The sequence below is a fragment of the Oncorhynchus mykiss genome, chromosome 18 (genome assembly GCF_057628025.1).
Source record: "Oncorhynchus mykiss isolate SJ-2025 chromosome 18, ASM5762802v1, whole genome shotgun sequence".
Lineage (NCBI taxonomy): Eukaryota > Metazoa > Chordata > Actinopteri > Salmoniformes > Salmonidae > Oncorhynchus > Oncorhynchus mykiss.
In genome coordinates this window covers 35,248,651-35,269,812 of record NC_143039.1, presented here as the reverse complement: position 1 = coordinate 35,269,812, position 21,162 = coordinate 35,248,651, and the positions used below count along the sequence as shown (strand labels likewise).

At 42.0% G+C, this 21,162-nt stretch overlaps 1 protein-coding gene across 4 annotated transcripts in view; it reads left to right on the top strand.

Annotated features, from left to right (window-relative positions):
* LOC110495945 (parathyroid hormone 2 receptor-like) overlaps positions 1 to 20,800 on the top strand; it is a 34,418-nt gene extending 13,618 nt beyond the window's left edge. For 2 of the 4 annotated variants that reach the window (XM_021571487.3, XM_021571490.3), the window contains exons 6-13: positions 1,431 to 1,614; positions 9,527 to 9,680; positions 9,959 to 10,019; positions 10,604 to 10,670; positions 11,809 to 11,903; positions 15,559 to 15,697; positions 18,637 to 18,678; positions 19,799 to 20,800. In XM_021571487.3, the coding sequence (XP_021427162.3) occupies positions 1,431 to 1,614; positions 9,527 to 9,680; positions 9,959 to 10,019; positions 10,604 to 10,670; positions 11,809 to 11,903; positions 15,559 to 15,697; positions 18,637 to 18,678; positions 19,799 to 20,176 (1,120 nt within the window). In that variant the 3' untranslated portion in view covers positions 20,177 to 20,800. The remainder of the gene's footprint in view (positions 1 to 1,430; positions 1,615 to 9,526; positions 9,681 to 9,958; positions 10,020 to 10,603; positions 10,671 to 11,808; positions 11,904 to 15,558; positions 15,698 to 18,636; positions 18,679 to 19,798) is intronic. The other 2 variants (XM_090208278.1, XM_036952456.2) reach the window with 2 other exon arrangements.
* Positions 20,801 to 21,162: the final 362 nt, after the last annotated feature.

The window sequence follows — 21,162 nt, the reverse complement described above, 5'->3', positions numbered from 1 at the left end:
TGGATGTGTGACTCATTTTAAGGTTGAATTAACAATATTACATTAGTTTGTAAGAGCCTTAACTTTAGGCTGTTTGCTGTATTACAAAATGATTATTGAATTGTGTTTGGTTGCCAAATGTCAACATTTTAAAGGACATCTAATTCTTGGATAGTTTAATCTGAGCCACTGGCTTAATCCTATTCTTAATTTTTTTGGGGGGGTTAGTTGGAGACGTGAATCCAACATATAATTTGTTAACTTGTCGAAAAGTTAACAGGCTATTTACTGTATTGCAAAACTGAATTGTGTTTGGTTGTCAACACAACCACATACACAACCACATATCAACATTTAATGAGATGTATATTTTGTGCCACTGACTTAGTCTGGCCTTAATTCCAGTTTGTCTACATATTAAATATTGATTTGTTGGATTCATGTCTCCAACTCAACCAAGAATCAAAGTTAAAGAATAGGACTGCCATAATTCCCTAATAACAGAGGAAAATACGTTTTGTACAAGTTAAAGAATAGGACTAAATCAAATTAAACTTTTATTAGGCTAGATTTTGGCCTATTCTTTAACTTTGATTCTTGGTTGAGTTGGAGACGTGAATCCAACATATCAGTGCTTTTCATTATGAGTTGTCAATATGTATTTTATTTCACCAGATAGGCAAGTTGAGAACAAGTTCTCATTTACAATTGCGACCTGGCAAATATCATGAATGCAATTAGAAAAGGAAGTATTACTCTCAAGCATCTTCCCTCAGTATTTCCCGAGTGGCTCAGCGGTCTAAGGCACTGCATTTCAGTGCTAGAGGCGTCATACAGACACCCTGGTTTGAATCTAGGCTGTATCACAATCGGCTGTGTTGGGAGTCCCATAGGGCAGTGCACAATTGGCCCAGCGTTGTCCGGGTTTGGCCAGTGTAGGCCGTCATTGTAAATAAGAATTTGTTCTTAACTAGTTAAATAAAGTTTAAATTAAAAAACACAGTACACTGTAAACCTAACTCGAATGGTCTGAGGATACTGATTGTGGGGAACCATTTTGATTTAAAAAAACTGTGGAATTTAGTGTATTTTACTCAATTCAGGTTATTTTATTCAATTCAGGTTACTCAATGCAGTTTGGCTTCATAATGTATATGTATTAAAAGTACATTTCCAAATTCCTCTCAACACAATAAACTAGGTTTAAATGCCAAAAACAAAAATGTAGATGCCTAGAATACCTCGGTTTCTACCTAGGTTTCTTCCTTCTAGGTAGTTCTTCTTAGCCAGTGTCCTCTTGCTACTGCTTTGCTTGCTCTTTGGGGTTTAGGCTGGGTAAAGCACTTTGTGACAACTACTGATGTAAAGCGGTTTTATAACATGTATTTCATTGATTGAATATATCGATTGTTGAGCCTTAAGTGTTTTACCTCTGTCTGCCTGCCATGCAGACGCCTCCACTGCACTAGGAACTACATCCACATGCACATGTTCATGTCCTTCATGCTGCGTGCCGTCAGCATCTTTGTCAAAGACAAGGTGGTCCACACCAACGGAGGTCTGCAGGAATTTGACACAGCGCTCATGGACAACTACAAGACCATCTCTGCTAAGCCTCCTGACAAATCCCAGTTTGTGAGTACAGTAATGTTCTTCCCTTCAACTGCAAGGTCAGTTTGATTGTTGTATGAAATGCACTTAAAAGCTTGCTCTTAAGTGTCAGCAACACAACATAGGGGGGGGGGGGGGGGGGGGGGTCGATAAATACACATAGAATACAAGACATTGAAAATCTAAATCACATAAAATGTTATTGATCGCATACACATATTTAGCCAGATGTTATTGTGGGTGTAGCGAAATGCTTGTGTTCCTAGCTCCAATAGTGTAGTAATATCTAACAATACACAACAATACACACACATTTAAAAGTAAAAGAACGGAATTAAGAAATATAGAAATATTAGGATGATCAATGAGTCCAGAGTATAAATATACAGTGCCTTTGGCAGGTATTCATACACCTTGACCATTTCCACATTTGGTTACGTTACAGCCTTATTCTAAAATATATGTATTTTTAAATGCATCAGCAATCTGCACACATAATATCAATTTTTGCAAATTTTTATACAAAATTAAAAACTGAAATATCACATTTACATAAGTATTCAGACCCTTTGATATGAGACTTGAAATTGAGCTCAGGTGCATCCATTGATCATCCTTAAGATGTTTCTACAACTTGATTGGAGTCCCCCTGTGGTACATTCAAATGGCTGGACATGATTTGGACAGGCATACACCTGTCTATATAAAGTCCCACAGTTGACAGTGCATATCAGAGCAAGAAACCAAGGAATTGTCCGTAGAACTCCAAGACAGGATCGTGTCATGGCACAGATCTGGGGAAGGGTACCAAAAAAAGTCTGCAGTGTTGAAGGTCCACAAGATCACAGTGGCCTCCATCATTCTTAAATGGAAGAAGTTTGGAACCACCAGGCCGCCTGGCCAAACTTAACAATCAAGGGAGAAGGGTCAGGGAGGTGACCAAGAACCCGATGGTTACTCTGACAGTGCTCTATAGTTCCTCTGTGGAGATGGGAGAACCTTCCAGAAGGACAACCATCTCTGCAGCACTCCACCAATCAAGCCTTTATTGTAGAGTGGTCAGATGGAAGCCACTCCTGAGTAAAATGCACATGACAGCCCGCTTGGAGTTTGCCAAATGGCACCTAAAGACTCTTAAACCATGAGAAACAAGATTCTCTGGTCTGACAAAACCAAGATTGAACTCTTTGGCCTGAATGCCATGCATCAAAGTCTGGAGGAAACCTGGCACCATCCCTATGGTGAAGCATGGTGGTGGCAGCATCATGCTGTGGGAGAGTTTTTCAGCAGCAGGGACAGGGAGAGTAGTCAGGATCGAGACAAAGATGAACGGAGCAAAGTACAGACAGATTCTTGATGAAAACCTGCTCCAGGTTCACCTTCCAACAGGTCAACGACCCTAAGCACACAGCCAAGACAACGCAAGAGTTGTTTCGGGACAAGTCTCTGAATGTCCTTGAGTGGTCCAGCCAGAGCCGGGACTTGAACCCGATCAAACACCTCTGGAGAGACCTGAAAATAACTGCAGCAATTCTCCCCATCCAGCCTGACAAAGCTTGAGGATCTGCAGAAAAGAATGGGAGAAACTCCCCAAATACAGGACTTGAGGCTGTAATTGCTTCAACAAAGTACTGAGTAAAGGGTCTGAATACTTACACTACCATTTTAAAGTTTGGGGTCACTTTAATTGAATTAATAATTGTGTCCTTCAAACTTTGCTTTCACCAAAGAATCCTCCATTTGCAGCAATTACAGCCTTGCAGACCTTTGACATTCTAGTTGTCAATTTATTGAGAAAATCTGAAAATGCTTCCTGAAGCACCTCCCACAAGTTGGATTGGCTTGATGGACACTTCTTACGTACCATACGGTCAAGTTGCTCCAACAACAGCTCAATAAGGTTGAGATCCGGTGACTGTGCTGGCCACTCCATTATAGACCTAGTTATTGCATAGTTTGGAGCTATGCTTTGGGTCATTGTTCTGTTGTAGGAGGAAATTGTCCAATTAAGTGCCGTCCACAGGGAATGGGCATGGCGTTGAAAAATGGAGGAATAGCCTTCCTCCTTCAAGATCCCCTTTTACCCTGTACAAATCTCCCACTTCACCACCACCAAAGCACCCCCAGACCATCACATTGCCTTCACCATGCTTGACAGATGGTGTCAAGCACTCCTCGAGCATCTTCATGTTTTCTGCGTCTCACGAATGTTCTTCTTTGTGATCCGAACACCTCAAACTTAGATTCGTCTCTCCATAGCTTTTTTCCAACCTTCCTCTGTCCAGTGTCTGTGTTCTTTTGCCCATCTTAATATTTTATTTTTATTGGCCAGTCTGAGAAATGGATTTTTCTTTGCAACTCTGCCTAGAAGACCAGCAGCCTCTTCACTGTTGACATTTGAGACTGGTGTTTTGCAGGTACTATTATTATTATTTTCATTTTTATTTTACTCCAATTTCGTGGTATCCAATTGGTAGTTACAGTCTTGTCTCATCGCTGCAACTCCCGTATGGGCTCGGGAGAGGCGAAGGTCGAGAGCCGCGCGTCCTCCGAAACCCAACCAAGCCGCACTGCTTCTTGACACAATGCCCACTTAACCCGGAAGCCAGCCGCACCAATATGTCCGAGGAAACACCGTACACCTGGCGACCGTGTCAGCGTGCACTGCACCTGCACAGCCACAGGAGTCGCTAGTGCGCGATGGGACAAGGACATCCCTGCCGGGCAAACCTTCCCATAACCCGGACGATGCTGGGCCAATTGTGCACCGCCCATGGGTCTCCTGGTCGCGGCCGGCTGCGACTGAGCCTGGGCTCGAACCCAGAATCTCTAGTTGCACACCTTAGACCACTGTGCAACTTGGGAGGCCTTTGCGGGTACCATTTAATGAAGCTGCCAGTTGAGGACTTCTGAGGCATCTGTTTCTCAAACTAGACACAAACGTACTTGTCCTCTTGCTCAGTTGTGCACCGGGGCCTCCCACTCTTTCTATTCTGGTTAGAGCCAGTTTGCGCTGTTCTGTGAAGGGAGTAGTACACAGGGCTGTACGAGATCTTCAGTTTCTTGGCAATTTCTCGCATGGGATAGCCTTCATTTCTCTGAACAAGAATAGACTGACGAGTTTCAGAAGAAAGTTCTTTGTTTCTGGACATTTTGAGCCTGTAATTGAACCCACGAATGCTGATGCTCCAGATATTCAACTAGTCTAAAGAAGGCCAGTTTTATTGCTTCTAAATCAGCACAACAGTTTTCTGCTGTGCTAACATAATTGCAAAAGGGTTTTCTAATGATCAATTAGCCTTTTCAAATGATACACTTGGATTAGCTAACACAATGTGCCATTGGAACACAGGAGTGATGGTTGCTGAAAATTGGCCTCTGTACGCTTATGTAGATATTCCATAAAATATCAGCTGTTTCCAGCTACAATAGTCATTTACAACATTAACTATGTCTACACTGTATTTCTGATCAATTTGATGTTATTTTAATGGACAAAAAATGTGCTTTTCTTTCAAAAACAAGGACTTTTCTAAGTGACCCCAAACTTTGAACGGTAGTGAATGTGAATTTGATATTTCATTTTTTTATGTTTTATAAAATTGTAAACATTTCTAAACTTGTTTTTGCGTTCCGATTTATGAGGTATTGTGTTTAGATTTATTTATTTTTTAATCAATTTTAGAATAAGGGTGTAACCTAACAAAATGTGGAAAAAGTCAAGGGGTCTGAATACTTTCCGAAGGCAGTGTGTGTGTTATTTATTTATTTATTTATTTATTTAATATATATTTATTTAATATATATATATATATATATATATATAGTTCCTCGTTTTATATATATATATATATATATATATATATATATATATATATATATATATATATATATATATATATACACACACACACACACTGAACATAAATATAAACGCAACATGTAAAGTGTTGGTCCCATGTTTCATGAGCTGAATAAAAGATCTCAGAAGTTTTCCATACACAAAAAAAGCTTATTTCTCTCAAATGTTGTGCACAAATTTGTTTACATCTCTGTTAGTGAGCATTTCTCCTTTGCCAAGATAACCCATCCACCTGTGGCATATCAAGAAGCTGATTAAATAGCATGATCATTACACAGGGGCACTTTGTGCTGGGGACATAAAAGGCCACTCTAGAATGTGCAGTTTTGTCACAAAACACAATGCCACAGATGTCTCAAGTTGAGGGAGTGTGCAATTGGCATGCTGACTGCAGGAGTGTCCACCAGAGCTGTTGCCAGAGAATTCAATGTTAATATCTCTACCATATGCCACCTCCAACGTCGTTTTAGAGATTTTGGCAGTATGTCCAACCAGCCTAACAACCGCAGACCATGTGTAACCACGCCAGCCCAAGACCTCTACATCAGGTTTCTTCACCTGTGGGATAGTCTGAGACTAGCCACCCAGACAGCTGATGAAACTGTGGGTTTGCACAACTGAAGAATTTCTACACAAACTGTCAGAAACCATCTCGGGGAAGCTCGTCTGCGTGCTCGTCATCCTCACCAAGGTCTTGACCTTACTGCAGTTTGGCGTCGTAACCAACTTCAGTGGGTAAATGCTCACCTTCGATGGACACTGGCACGCTGGAGAAGTGTGCTCTTCACGTATGAATCCCTGTTTTAACTGTACCGGGCAGATGGCAGACAGCGTGTATGGCTTTGGGTGGGTGAGCGGTTTGCTGATGTCAACGTTGTGAACAGAGTTCTCCATGGTAGTGGTGGGGTTATGGTATGGGCAAGCATAAGCTACAGATAATGAACACAATTGTATTTTATCGATGGCAATTTTAATGTGCAAAGATATAGTGACAAGATACTGAGGCCCATTGTCGTGCCATTCATCCGTCGGTATTACCTTATGTTTTAGCATGGTAATGCACGCCCCCATGTCGCAAGGATCTGTACATCATTCCTGAAAGCTGAAAATGACCCAGTTCTTCCATGGCCTGCATACTCACCAGGCATGTCACCCATTGAGCATGTTTGGGATGCTCAGGATCGATGTGTACGCTGTCTTTTAGTTCTCCTTCGCACAGCCATTGAAGAGGAGTGGGAGAACATTCCACAGGCCACAATCAACAGCCTGATCAACTATGCGAAGGAGCTGTGTCGCACTGCATGAAGCAAATGGTGGTCACTCCAGATACTTTTTTTAACGGTATCTGTGACCAATAGATGCATATCTCATTTACCAGTCGTGAAATCCATAGATTAGAGCCTAATGAAGTTATTTCAGTTGACTGATTTCCTTATATAACTGTAACTCAGTAACATTATTGCATGTTGCATTTATATTTTTGTTCAGTGTGTGTGTATATATGTATATGATGACATGTATAGACATTATGGAAAGTATATAGATAGAATAGTATTTGTATAGCAGTAGTTAAGTAGGATAGGCCTTGACTAGAGTACAGTATATACATATGAAGTGGGTAAAACAGTATGTCAACATTATTTAAGTGACCAGTGTTCAATTTCTATGTACATAGGGCATCAGCCTCCTAGGTGCAGGGTTGAGTAACCGGGTGGTAGCCAGTTAGTGACAGTGACTAAAGTTCAGGGAAGGTTACTGGGCGGAGGCCGGCTAGTGGTGACTATTTAACAGTCCTATAGCCTTGAGATAGAAGCTGTTTTTCAGTCTCTCGGTCCCAGCTTGGATGCACCTGTACTGACCTCACCTTCTGGATGGTAGCAGGGTGAACAGGCTGTGGCTCGGGTGGCTGAGGTCCTTGATGATCTTCTTGGCCTTCCTATGACACCGGGTGCTGTAGATGTCTTGGAGGGCAGGCAGTGTGCTCCCGGTGATGCGCTGGGCAGACTGTAGCACCCTTCCGGAAAGCCCTGCAGTTGTGGACGGTGCAGTTGCCGTACTAGGCGGTGATACAGCCCAACTGGATGCTCGCAGTGGTGCATCTGTAAAAGTTTGTGAGGGTCTTAGGGGCCAAGCCAAATTTCTCCAGCCTCTTGAAGAACTGTCTGTCTCTGTGGATGGACCATTTCAAATTGTCAGTGATGTGTACAGCGAGGAACTTGAAGCTTTTCACCTTCTCCACTGCGGCACTGTCGATGTGGATGGGGGCGGACTCCCTCTGCTGTCTCCTGAAGTCCACGATCAGCTCCTTCGTTTTGTTGACGTTGATGGAGAGGTTATTTTCTAGGCACCACTCCGCCAGGGCCCTCACCTCCTCCCTGTAGACTGTCTCGTCATTGTTGGTAATCAGTGCACAGTTGGAGATGTGCACAGTTGGAGATGTGCACAGCCATGCAGTCATGGGTGAACAGGGAGTACAGGAGGGGGTCTGAGCAAGTACCCTCGTGGAGCCCCTGTGATGATGATCAGCGTAGTGGAGGTATTGTTGCCTACCGTTAGGAAGTCCAGGACCCAGTTGCACAGGGTTCAGACCCAGGGCCCCAATCATAATGATGAGCTTAGAGGGTACTATGGTGTTGAAGGCTGAGCTGTAGTCAATGAACAGCATTCTTACGTAGGTATTCCTCTTGTCCAGCTGGGATAGGGCAGCGTGCAGGCGAATGCGTCATCCGTGGATCTATTGGGCAGTATGCAAATTGCAGTGGATCTAGGGTGTCGAGTAATGTGGAGGTGATATGTGTTCCTTCACTAGACTGCACTTCATAATGGCAGAAGTGACTGCTACAGGGCGATAGTCAATTGTGTTGTTTCCTGCCATTCGTTCATTTTGGTACTCTGATTATTAGCTGTAGTCAAACACGTGAGTCTGGAAAGACGATTCTCTTCAGTGTGTAGGGAATGTATACTAAATTAATGAAATCCTGGCTTTTACAGCATACATTTTAGAAATGTCACATACTATAACTCTTTCTGTGTTTACATACCCAATCAGAGTACTATTTAAAATGCAGGTAGGGGTATTCAGACAGGCCCAGAGACTTTTTCCCAGATGTTTTATTTAGACAGTTCAGAATGTAGATATACTGTATAGTTTGTGGAGGGGAGAAAGTGGCTGGGGCGGGGATTCAAACCCATGTCACTCCTATGCGTGCATGGTCGATTGCAGCACTACCGCTGCGCCACACTGCTACACCTAACCAACGTCTTTGATAATGTTGATGACCTTGCGGTGGCAACGTCATAGGACTTCAATGGAAAACAACACTGCATCAGTCATTTTCTGTGTCGTCCTCATAATCCTCAGCTTGAACTGAACTTTATCAAGAGTCTCTTCGTACTGTTTCTCATACTGTGAGTCTAAGCTTAGCCGCAGTGGGAAATGACTGTGAAAAGAGGATCAACGGTTGAGAATGTCATTACGTGAAGACCTCGATTGCTCTTTTCCTGTATGTCAGGATATCCCCAGGCAGGCGGCAATTTCCTCTATACAAATATCTCCATCACGACAGACCAACATCAGGGAAAGAGAATAGCATTCAATGGTTTTTCTTTTCCCAGAACTTAATTTTTATTACTAGAAAAACCTAGAATTTAGTTAACTATTTAGTTTGTTTGTACTAGAAAATTATTATTCACTCAGCAGGAAAATCATGACAAAAATACAGATGTGGCTTTTTGTGCATAGATGAAAAAACATATTTTTGCAGCTAAAAATGTAGGCACCAACACATCTGATATCCATGCTACGACTAATAATTCAATCAGTATGTTATGTTTCGCGGTCACAAAGCATTCTGTGGGGTTCATCTTGTGGGGCTAGGCTAACAATCACATCCTTTCATTTGAGCTTTATTGATAGATAGAGTGGGAGATAAGTGACGAGGAGGAGACATAGTGAGAAGGGAGCATGCAGGGATTGAACCCTGGTTGCTGGTATGTGTATGGACGTGAAATTGTTACCACTGGAACACGTCTCTGCACTACAGGATGTTTTTAACAAGCTGTTGTTTTTACCAGGTTGGATGCAAGATCACTGTGTTGCTCTTCATTTACTTCCTGGCAACCAATTACTACTGGATCCTAGTAGAGGGGCTGTACCTCCACAGCCTCATTTTCATGGCCTTCTACTCGGACACCAAATACCTGTGGGGCTTTACCCTGATTGGATGGGGTGAGCTGCTCTGCCGTCTTAGAAGCGCATGCAGTCACCAAATCACAACAGCGCTCATGTTGTTGACAGCCACATGTTACTATAGCTGTTATTCAAAATAGGAAAAGCACTCAGACATATGAGTTTGCTTGTTGCAGGTGCGTGGGAATAGTTTTGTATCTTAAAAGAAGAAAAAGAATCCCACTGCTCTTGCCAGTATCAATTGAATTTCTTCAGTGTACTGAATCTTGTAAGATCTTGAGATGGCAGTAAGCAATCATTGTCCTCTCTAATTTCAGGTGTCCCTGCTCTCTTCGTCGCCGCCTGGGCTGTTGTCCGGGCAACGCTGGCAGACGCACGGTGGGTGAGAGTGACGCTCAACTTCCTCCTTCACCTACCATATTCCACAGACACCTCCAGCAACACAATTTAAGTGGAGGAGCCCAGCGTAGCATGCGTGCCTGTTGAGGAACTTTGTGCATCAGCTGTCTAGGCTCCCCACAATCATCTGGTTTGGAAATAGGATCTCCCAAGGTGTTTTTGTTCAGGGGCAGAACAACAGATTTTTACCTCATTTACCTTCAGCTCAGGGATTCGATCCAGCAACCTTTCGGTTACTGGCCCAACGCTCTAGCCACCAGGCTACATGCCAGTACTCTTGTTCTCATTCACAGTCAGCGGCCTACTTGCCTTAATGTTGCAGCTGCACACCTTTGACATGACACCATTACACTTTTATTAGCCTCTTCTCACAGCCATTGTGTGTGCGGAGCGCCCTGAGACTGGCAAGAGAGACTACACTTTTGTTGCACGACGACATACTGTTTTGAGAGCAGTAAGGAACTCCTGCAGTACAAATGCACTCTGTCTTTCTCTTTCTCTCCTTCTTATTCTCGCTTTCTCGTTCTCTCTCTCGCTCTCTCTCTTTCTCTCTCTCATAACAGATGCTGGGAGTTAAGTGCGGGTAACATTAAATGGATCTATCAAGTTCCCATCCTTACAGCTATTGGTGTAAGTGACTTCAATTGCAGTAAAAAAAAACATGATAATGCCTCTCCCCAATTCATCAATCATAGCCATTGAGGCGAGAATCCGGTAGTTTGCATCCATTACTAGAAGGTTACATTGCTGACTCTTATCTTGATTTTTTTATTAAAAGTGTTTTATTCTCTATACAGCTGGATTCATGTTCAAGTTTTAGTAACTTTGGTCAAGCTTATAGCTTAGTTTGCTCTGCACAGCTTCACACCTGAAGTCTCTGGGCGAAGTCCTTATTTCGGGAGACAAAGTAAAGAAATTAAATCAAGACAAATAAGAGAAGTTGAAACCTGATACAAAAAACTGCTGACATACAAAAAATAAATGGTGGTCCTGGTGGCTTTTTGTCATGCAAAATAGATTTACCAACTGTAACTCTTGTTGTGTATAATACTCTTGAAGAACTCAAATCCGAAGAGAGGATTTCATCTGCTTTTCTCTGGGCCAGAAGCTGTCTCTCTGCCCCTTGGAAGAATGGAGTGACACCTTGCTCCCTGGTGTATACCTGTCCCAGCTCCCTAGTGGCCTAGTGACTCCCTAGTGTACAGTATACCTGTCCCCTACCTGAGTACCTAAGCCTAGTGTATACCTTCCCCTCGCTGCTCTTAGTCAGCCACCAACACTCTCAAACTGACACCACTGACTCAGTCTCAGCAGAGATACATACATTTGCATCTCTTTCAATACTATTGCTCTTATCCTGCCACATGAGGTGGACCAGGGACTTAGGTTCTCCTAATGAAATCAAAGTAGACTACAGACTACTGTCTCTTCTTTCGATTAAAATGTAATCTCATCCAAACCTTTGATGGTACAAGTTCAATGATATCATGGTAGAAATGTCATGATGAGAGATAACGGTGAGGGAGTTCATTAGATATGCTGTGTATCGATGCCCAGAATCTTTTTTTTTTCTTTCTTTCTTTATTGAGACCAACATGACAGAGGGGGAGGCAGTCAGGTGGGATTAACAGATTAAAGGGTTGGAGTGGGGATTGAAACCCGGTATCCGGTGGGGAGACTAATATGTGTCTAAGCCGGGAGCTAGGCCACAGGCACCACACAATTTGTTTTTCTATCCATGTGTGCTTTTTTTGTTGTTTTTTTTCAGCTCAACTTTATTTTGTTTGTGAATATTGTGCGAGTACTGGCCACAAAAATCAGAGAGACGAATGCTGGGAGATATGACACTCGGAAGCAATGCAGGTAGGGTTGGTGTCTCATTAGTGCCTTGTTGCTTTAGTCAATCTTATTTATGTGATTTTTGTGGGGGAAAACATTAGAAACTGTAAATACCGCTTTTGATTAAATTTGCCGTTTTATAGAAATAGCTTATTCTAAATGTGCCTTTGATTAGTTTAATCATTCTTCCTTTATATCCATGTGTTTGTGTTTGCAAAGCTTTCACATCATTTACTCAGGCTTAGGATACAGGTTATGAATTTAGAGCAGGTTAATCTGTGTCTGAAATTGAAATTAATTGAACATGACTCCCATAATGCATTGCGGTCAGGCAAAAAGCTTATTTTTTTATGCCAATAACCAGTCTGAACCAGTGGAGGCTGTTGAGGGGAGGACGGCTCATAGTAATGGCTGGAATGAGTCAATGGAATGGTATCAACCACATGGAAACCAGGAAACAGGAAACCAACCACATGGAAACCAGGTGTTTGATGCCATTCCATTGAATCCATTCCAGCCATTATTATGAGCCGTCCTCCCCTCAGCAGCCCCCACTGGTCTAATCTAATCTTTAGCATATTAAACCCAGTTGTGGGCATCAAATATCTTAGCGGTTAAGACCATTGAGTCAGTAACCGTTTTTTGGAATGAACAGTCCATGCATGGCTGGGGTGAGTGGGTCCTTGATGATGGTGCTGGACTTCCTGACTACTCTGTTCATTGCAGAGGTTGAGAGCTCATTGTCCCAGCTGCGGTGTTTGTACATGCTCTTCTCATATCTAAGTGCAAGACACATTTTGACATGCTGTGAAGCCATCCCTATAGGGCTGCCTGAGTCTTTGTTTAATTCCCACTTATGTCTGGGGTAATGTGTTGGTTGGCAGCTCTGTGCCAAGGCTGAGGGGGTAACACTCCTGTCAGTCATTAGTAAACAGGCCCAACAACAGACAATACTTCAGATCCACGTTGTCTCTTGAGCCGCTCCATTCTCGCAGGTGTAGATAGGATTAACACTGATAAGGCTCTGGGCAAAAGTAGTGTACAATATAGGGAATATGGTGCCATTTGGGATGCCGACTTTGTTTTCCTTTTGCTCTCTCTAACTCTCTTTCTCTAGCTGTGATTTATTCCATTTTTAAAAAACTACTGAGCATCTTCAAACGATTTAGATGCAAACGTTGGCTCGATATTGATACTAACGTCGCAGATTGTAATGTGCAATCATCCTTGGCTATTGACATTTGTATCACAAATCTGTTGAGTGGAAAGTGCACAAATGCACAAGGGAGCCGTGCTTGACTTGGGCCGGAGCTGACTGGAGCGGAGTACCGGCACCTCAAATGTTCTACTGCTTGAGCTCCTGTTCCTCTTACATTACCTCAAACTTATTGCGGAACATGTAGCTAAATGTAAACAGTACCCGGGACCCAAAATGAGTACCAGCATATATTCCAGTCCAAGTCAAGCACTGCAAGGGACTGTCAGATAAAGATGGCTGCCAAGAAATTCAATTATTTTAGCTCGATGCCAGCTGCATGTGGTCTTCTCCATCTTGTCCCTCTCAAACTCCATCACCACCACGTGCACTTTCCAAACACATGTCAAATGCATTTTTCCAGACACATATCACATGCTTTACCAGACACATCTCACATGCACTTTTCCAGACACATATCACGGACAGTGTGCTTTCTCATATAGCCTACTGCAGGAGTGTCAAACTCAATTCCTGGAGGTCAGAGTTTCTGCGGGTTCTCTCTTCTCCCTTGTACTTGATTGATCAATGAAGGTTATTGATTAGGTAGGAACTCCCCTCAGCCAGTTGTATAGGTCTTAATTGGACACGCATCTAAAGGAAATAACAAATATCAGCAGACACTCTGCCCTCCAGAGATTGATTTAGCCACCCCTGGCCTAATGTATTGTATGACAATAGGTCTGTTTTTAAGATAACATTGTTGGGTTGTTATACAGTGCCTTGCGAAAGTATTCGGCCCCCTTGAACTTTGTTACCTTTTGCCACATTTCAGGCTTCAAACATAAATATATAAAACTATTTTTTTGTGAAGAATCAACAACAAGTGGGACACAATCATGAAGTGGAACGACATTTATTGGATATTTCAAACTTATTTAACAAATCAAAAACTGAAAAATTGGGCGTGCAAAATTATTCAGCCCCCTTAAGTTAATACATTGTAGCGCCACCTTTTGCTGCGATTACAGCTGTAAGTCGCTTGGGGTATGTTTCTATCAGTTTTGCACATCGAGAGACTGACATTTTTTCCCATTCCTCCTTGCAAAACAGCTCGAGCTCAGTGAGGTTGGATGGAGAGCATTTGTGAACAGCAGTTTTCAGTTCTTTCCACAGATTCTCGATTGGATTCAGGTCTGGACTTTGACTTGGCCATTCTAACACCTGGATATGTTTATTTTTGAACCATTCCATTGTAGATTTTGCTTTATGTTTTGGATCATTGTCTTGTTGGAAGACAAATCTCCGTCCCAGTCTCAGGTCTTTTGCAGACTCCATCAGGTTTTCTTACAGAATGGTCCTGTATTTGGCTCCATCCATCTTCCCATCAATTTTAACCATCTTCCCTGTCCCTGCTGAAGAAAAGCAGGCCCAAACCATGATGCTGCCACCACCATGTTTGACAGTGGGCATGGTGTGTTCAGGGTGATGAGCTGTGTTGCTTTTACGCCAAACATAACGTTTTGCATTGTTGCCAAAAAGTTCAATTTTGGTTTCATCTGACCAGAGCACCTTCTTCCACATGTTTCGTGTGTCTCCCAGGTGGCTTGTGGCAAACTTTAAGACACTTTTTATGGATATCTTTAAGAAATGGCTTTCTTCTTGCCACTCTTCCATAAAGGCCAGATTTGTGCAATATACGACTGATTGTTGTCCTATGGACAGAGTCTCCCACCTCAGCTGTAGATCTCTGCAGTTCATCCAGAGTGATCATGGGCCTCTTGGCTGCATCTCTGATCAGTCTTCTCCTTGTATGAGCTGAAAGTTTAGAGGGACGGCCAGGTCTTGGTAGATTTGCAGTGGTCTGATACTCCTTCCATTTCAATATTATCGCTTGCACAGTGCTCCTTGGGATGTTTAAAGCTTAGGAAATCTTTTTGTATCCAAATCCAGCTTTAAACTTCTTCACAACAGTATCTCGGACCTGCCTGGTGTGTTCCTTGTTCTTCATGATGCTCTCTGCGCTTTTAACGGACCTCTGAGACTATCACAGTGCAGGTGCATTTATACGGAGACTTGATTACACACAGGTGGATTGTATTTATCATCATTAGTCATTTAGGTCAACATTGGATCATTCAGAGATCCTCACTGAACTTCTGGAGAGAGTTTGCTGCACTGAAAGTAAAGGGGCTGAACAATTTTGCACGCCCAATTTTTCAGTTTTTGATTTGTTAAAAAAGTTTGAAATATCCAATAAATGTCGTTCCACTTCATGATTGTGTCCCACTTGTTGTTGATTCTTCACAAAAAATACAGTTTTATATCTTTATGTTTGAAGCCTGAAATGTGGCAAAAGGTCGCAAAGTTCAAGGGAGCCGAATACTTTCGCAAGGCACTGTATGTACATTGACTGTTGTATGATGCTGCTCAAAGGATTCCTTCAATAGAGGATTATACAGTTTTCTACTGTCCCTTTCACAGGAAACTGGCTAAGTCCACTCTAGTGCTGGTGCTAGTTTTCGGGGTCCACTACATAGTGTTTGTGGGCATGCCACACTCGATCAAAGGGGTCGGATGGGAGGTCCGAATGTACTGTGAGCTCTTTTTCAACTCTTTCCAGGTGCTCGCTTTCACCCCAGTTGGGGTTCCTGTTTTGTATTGCATGTAACTGATCTGTCTTATATTGCACATTGCTAATAGCTTTTGAACTGTAGAAAGCAATAGTGCTGAGCGATTAGTGCTTTTTGAGGTCGGCTCATTTTTGGTTCAAATATAAAAAAAATAATCGCATTTTTTCAACAATTATTATATTTTTTTACATGTATTTTTTTACATGAAATGCACTATGCATTAACACAGAATATGAATAAAAGCCCCATAATGGTAGAGACTGCCCATTACTTATCACTTATTAACCATCATTTATTCACATTACTTTACTTTAATTAAATATATTTGTTGTTGGGTATATTACAGTTGTTTTATTTGAATACTTTGTTGTTTCATTCCAAGTCATAATCTCATCTCTATAGTGCTGCTGTCTGACAAAATACTCTATTTTAGTAGTTCTTCAAAGTAAATACAGCATACTTTTATGAATGCTGAATACAAACTATCAATCACTTAGATCATGTATTTTCAGGTAGAGATACCTCGCGATGCAACTGCTCCACCCCTCTTGATCATGCGTTCTTCTCTCTTGTCTCCGGACAAGTAGGCGTGCATTGGATTATGGTAATTGCAGTTTAATCGCACGTTTTCTGCGCTAAACAATGTCGAATATTGGCCTGTTGTACACTACTACTACAGTTGAAGTCGGAAGTTTACAAACACTTAGGTTGGACTCATTAAAACTTGTTTTTCAACCACTCCACAAATTTCTTGTTAACAAAACTATAGTTTTGGCAAGTCGGTTAGGACATCTACTTTGTGCATGACGCAAGTCATTTTCCAACAATTGTTTACAGACTTATAATTCACTATCACAATTCCAGTGGGTCAGAAGTTTACATACACTAAGTTGACTGTGCCTTAAAATATCTTGGACAATTCCATAAAATGATGTCATGGCTTTAGAAGCTTCTGATAGGCTAATTGACATCATTTGAGTCAATTGGAGGTGTACCTGTGGATGTATTTCAAGGTACCTTCAAAGTCAGTGCCTCTTTGCTTGACATCATGGGAAAATCCAAAGAAATCAGCCAAGACCTCAGAAAAATAATTGTAGACCTCCACAAGTCTGGTTCATCCTTGGGAGCAATTCCAAACGCCTGAAGGTACCACATTCATCTGTACAAACAATAGTACGCAAGTATAAACACCATGGGACAACAGTCGTCATACCGCTGAGGAAGGAGATGCGTTCTGTCTCCTAGAGATTAATGTACTTTGGTGTGAAGTGCAAATCAATCCCAGAACAACAGCAAAGGACCTTGTGAAGATGCTGGAGGAAACAGGTACAAAAGTATCTATATCCACAGTAAAACGAGTCCTATATCGACATAACCTGAAAGGGCGCTCAGCAAGGAAGAAGCCACTGCTCCAAAACTGCCATAAAAAAGCCAGACTACGGTTTGCAACTGCACATGGGGACAAAGATTGTTCTTTTTGGGGAAATGTCCTCTGGTCTGATGAAACAAAAATAGAACTGTTTGGCCATAATGACCATCTTTATGTTTGGAGGAAAAAGGGGGAGGCTTGCAAGCCGTAGAACGCCTTCTCAACCGTGAGACACGGGGGTGGCAGCATCATGTTGTGGGGGTACTTTGCTGCAGGAGGGACTGGTGCACTTCACAAAATAGATGGCATCATGAGGTAGGAAAATTATGTGGATACATTGAAGCAACATCTCAAGACATCAGTCAGGAAGTTCAAGCTTGGTCGCAAATGGGTCTTCCAAATGGACAATGACCCCAAGCATACTTCCAAAGTTGTGGCAAAATGGCTTGAGGACAACAAAGTCAAGGTATTGGAGTGGCCATCACAAAGCTCTGATCTCAATCCTATAGAAGATTTGTGGGCAGAACTGAAAAAGCGTGTGCAAGCAAGGAGGCCTACAAACCTGACTCAGTTACACCAGCTCTGTCAGGAGGAATGGGACAAAATTCCCCCAACTTATTGTGGGAAGCTTGTGGAAGGCTACCCGACACGTTTGACCCAAGTTAAACAATTTAAAGGCAATGCTACCAAATACTAATTGAGTGTATGTAAACTTCTCACCCACTGGGAATGTGATGAAAGAAATAAAAGCTGAAATTAATCATTCTCTCTACTATTATTCTGACATTTCACATTCTTAAAATAAAGTGGTGATCCTAGCTGACCTAAAACGGGGAATTGTTACTTGGATTAAGTGTCAGGAATTGTGAAAAACTGAGTTTAAATGTATTTGGCTAAGGTGTATAAACTTCTGACTTCAAATGTATGGGCTTGATCTGATGTATCTCTATTCGAGAAACTACAGTGAGAAAATGCGAATTGAGCTCACGGAAAAAAACTAAATAGAATTGAAATAATTGAAATTACGTCGGTCAATTAGTTGTGTAAAAAACTCAAAATAACATACATTTTGGTTAATCGCTCAGCACTAGAAAGCAATATTGATATGATTTTAAATGTGAAAATGTAAGCATTATAGCTAAAAGGGACATTAGACTTTCAATTATCTCAGATGTTTTCAGACCTCTAATGTAGTCTAATGTCAAGATCAAACCACATCTCATGACAATCTAGCTATGAATAAATTAGGATGTGTGTCAATCTGTTCATTACACTACTTTTGAGGTCTGATTTGTAAAGATCCAGGGAAACATGGTATTTTTTTTTTTTAAAGGAATTGTGTATAATAAAAATATAAAGTAGATACAGCAAAAACAAACCCCATCTATCATATATTTGTTTTTCTCTAAGAGCTCTCTTTCCTGAGCGCATCATGTCAATATTATTCTCCAAAGGTCATGGACACCTCTCATTCGTAGAGAAGGTCACATTTATACTGTCAGACGGAATTGAACCTTTCAACACATGCCTCTAACCTAACTCGCGTTCACCTTTTCACAGGGATTCTTTGTGTCCATTATCTACTGCTACTGCAATGCAGAGGTGAGTACTATTGACCAGACCCGGCCAGCAGGTTTAAGGTCTTCTCCACTTGAATGTCTTCTCCACTTTAAGGTCTTCTCCGCGTACGAGAATCTATCATGCTGGACTCTCGAATTGAACCTAAGTCTCTTGCCCATTTATAAGTATAGTAGGAAGTTCTAGGAACTGACCATGATGAGAGAGCGAGAGATATGTTATTAGAACTAATGGAACTTAGTGATGTCATTTATTAGAACAATAGAACACTCATACTGTGCACAAGTGCACGCTGTGCGCACACATTGCACCCATCAGTGATCCCCACCTTTAGGGTTTGAAGTACTGTAAGAAAATAGGCTGCCAGAAAATACCCTTTGTTACTACCTCATAACTTGCTGGTCAATACCATTGTAAAAACACTAGCTACTGTAAAATAAAGTACTATTTTCCCCCAAACTGGTGAACAACCAGGTCTATAATTTCCTCATTTATTAGTCCTCTCTGAAGCCATATACAATATTTAGGGAGTTTGTTCATTTCGATCTTAATGTTCTGAGAGCACCCCTACTCTCGTCCATGTTCGTTGCTAAGTGATAGGTTTGGGTTGTTTTATTTCTGATAGCTTTTAAAACCTCTGAAAAAGTCCAGTGAAAGCGAATATAAAATTTGTTGGCACCACAAAACAATAGAAACTTTGGCATTGGCAATAATATGTATTCAAGTCTCTATTGTTTTGTGTTGTCAACAAATTTCATTGTGAATGCCAGTCAGTAAAAACAACATTTTAATTTTCTTCTTTGCAGCAAGTAATTTCATTGAGAATGATCGGAGGCATTCTTGTATTGTTACATCAGTAAAGGTTTCAGGATAAAGGCAATAACATTGCGTCCGTTCTAAAAGTTGTCCGAACTCTCCAATTAAGTTTCTTCCATGACCCGTACTATAGGCTACCATACATACCATGACCCGTACTATAGGCTACCATACATACCATGACCCGTACTATAGGCTACCATACATACCATGACCCACACAATACCACAACCCATACTATAGGCTACCATACATACCATGACCCACACAATACCACGACCGATACTATACTATAACCTGACCCACACAATCCTCTTGTTCTCTTCAGGTCCAGGCAGAGATCAAGAAGACCTGGACCCGCTGGAACCTGGTGTTCGACGGGAAGGGACCGGCGGCATGTGCCAACTACCGGTACGGTCTCAACCAGACCTCTACCAGTCAGCCGCAACCGCTGGCCGTGATCTCGGGCACCGCCTCCCTATTCTCCAGCCACGTGTACCGCAGCAGCCAAGCCAGGCACAGCGTCAGCACCCACACCACCTTGCCCGGCTACGTGTTCAGCAACTCTGAGGTGGATAGCCTGCCCCCATCCATCCCAGAGGAACCAGACGAGAGAGCCAAGCAGGTGGACGACATCTCCCTCCGAGAGTCCTTACCTGTGGTGAATAACACCAGCATAGGAGAGGACTTGGAGGAGACACTGTAGAGAGAGAGAGTAGGGGGAAAGTGGGAATGTACAGCTGACAACAATTGTGTTTTATTTTTTTTTAATGACAGGACAGCGGGAAAGTAGAGCAGGAGATACAAGAATGAGGGCCACAAACAAAAAGTGTCTGAGACCGAACTCAAGACCCGAATCCGCATCGCCAAGGCAATATGTGGTTCGGAGTTGGCAGCCTTACGACTCCGGCAGATATCTTTGATGTTTTGCGGCTACTATATATCACCATATCCTTGTCTTACGCCAGATAGCGCTTAAGATTTCCTGTTTTTTTCTATATGATCATTGGTTCTTATTTTCATGGGCTGTTATTTGTCACTGAGTGGTGGCTAGACAATCAGACAGGTCTGTGGCTAAATATGGACTGGAAGTGCTGCAGCTACAGACTAGTTTGTGTCTGTCATTCGTAATGCTGAGGACAATTACAGTTCCTTCAGAAAGTATTCACACCCCTTGACTTTTTCCACATTTTGTTGTATTACAACCTGAATTTAAAATGGATTAACTTTAGATTGTCACTGATCTACAGTGAAATTGTACATGTCTACATGTCAGTGGAATGATGTTTTTAGACATTTTTACAAAATAATAAAAATAAAGCTAAAATGTCTTGAGTCAATAAGTATTCAACCCCTTTGTCATGGCAAGCCTAAATAATAATTTGCATGACTACCCCATTTCTGTACCTCACAAATATCTGTACGGTCCCTCAGTTGAGCAGTGAATTTCAAGCACAGATTCAACAACAAAGACCAGGTAGGTTTTCCAATGCCTCGCAAAGAAGGGCACCTATTGGTAAATGAAAAAAAGCTGACATTGAATATCCCTTTGAGCATGGTGATGTTATTAATTACACTTTGGACGGTGTATCAATACACCCAGTCACTACAAAGATACAGGCGTCCTTCCTAACTTAGTTGACGGAGAGGATGGAAACAGCTCCGGCATTTCCCCATGAGGCCAATGGTGAC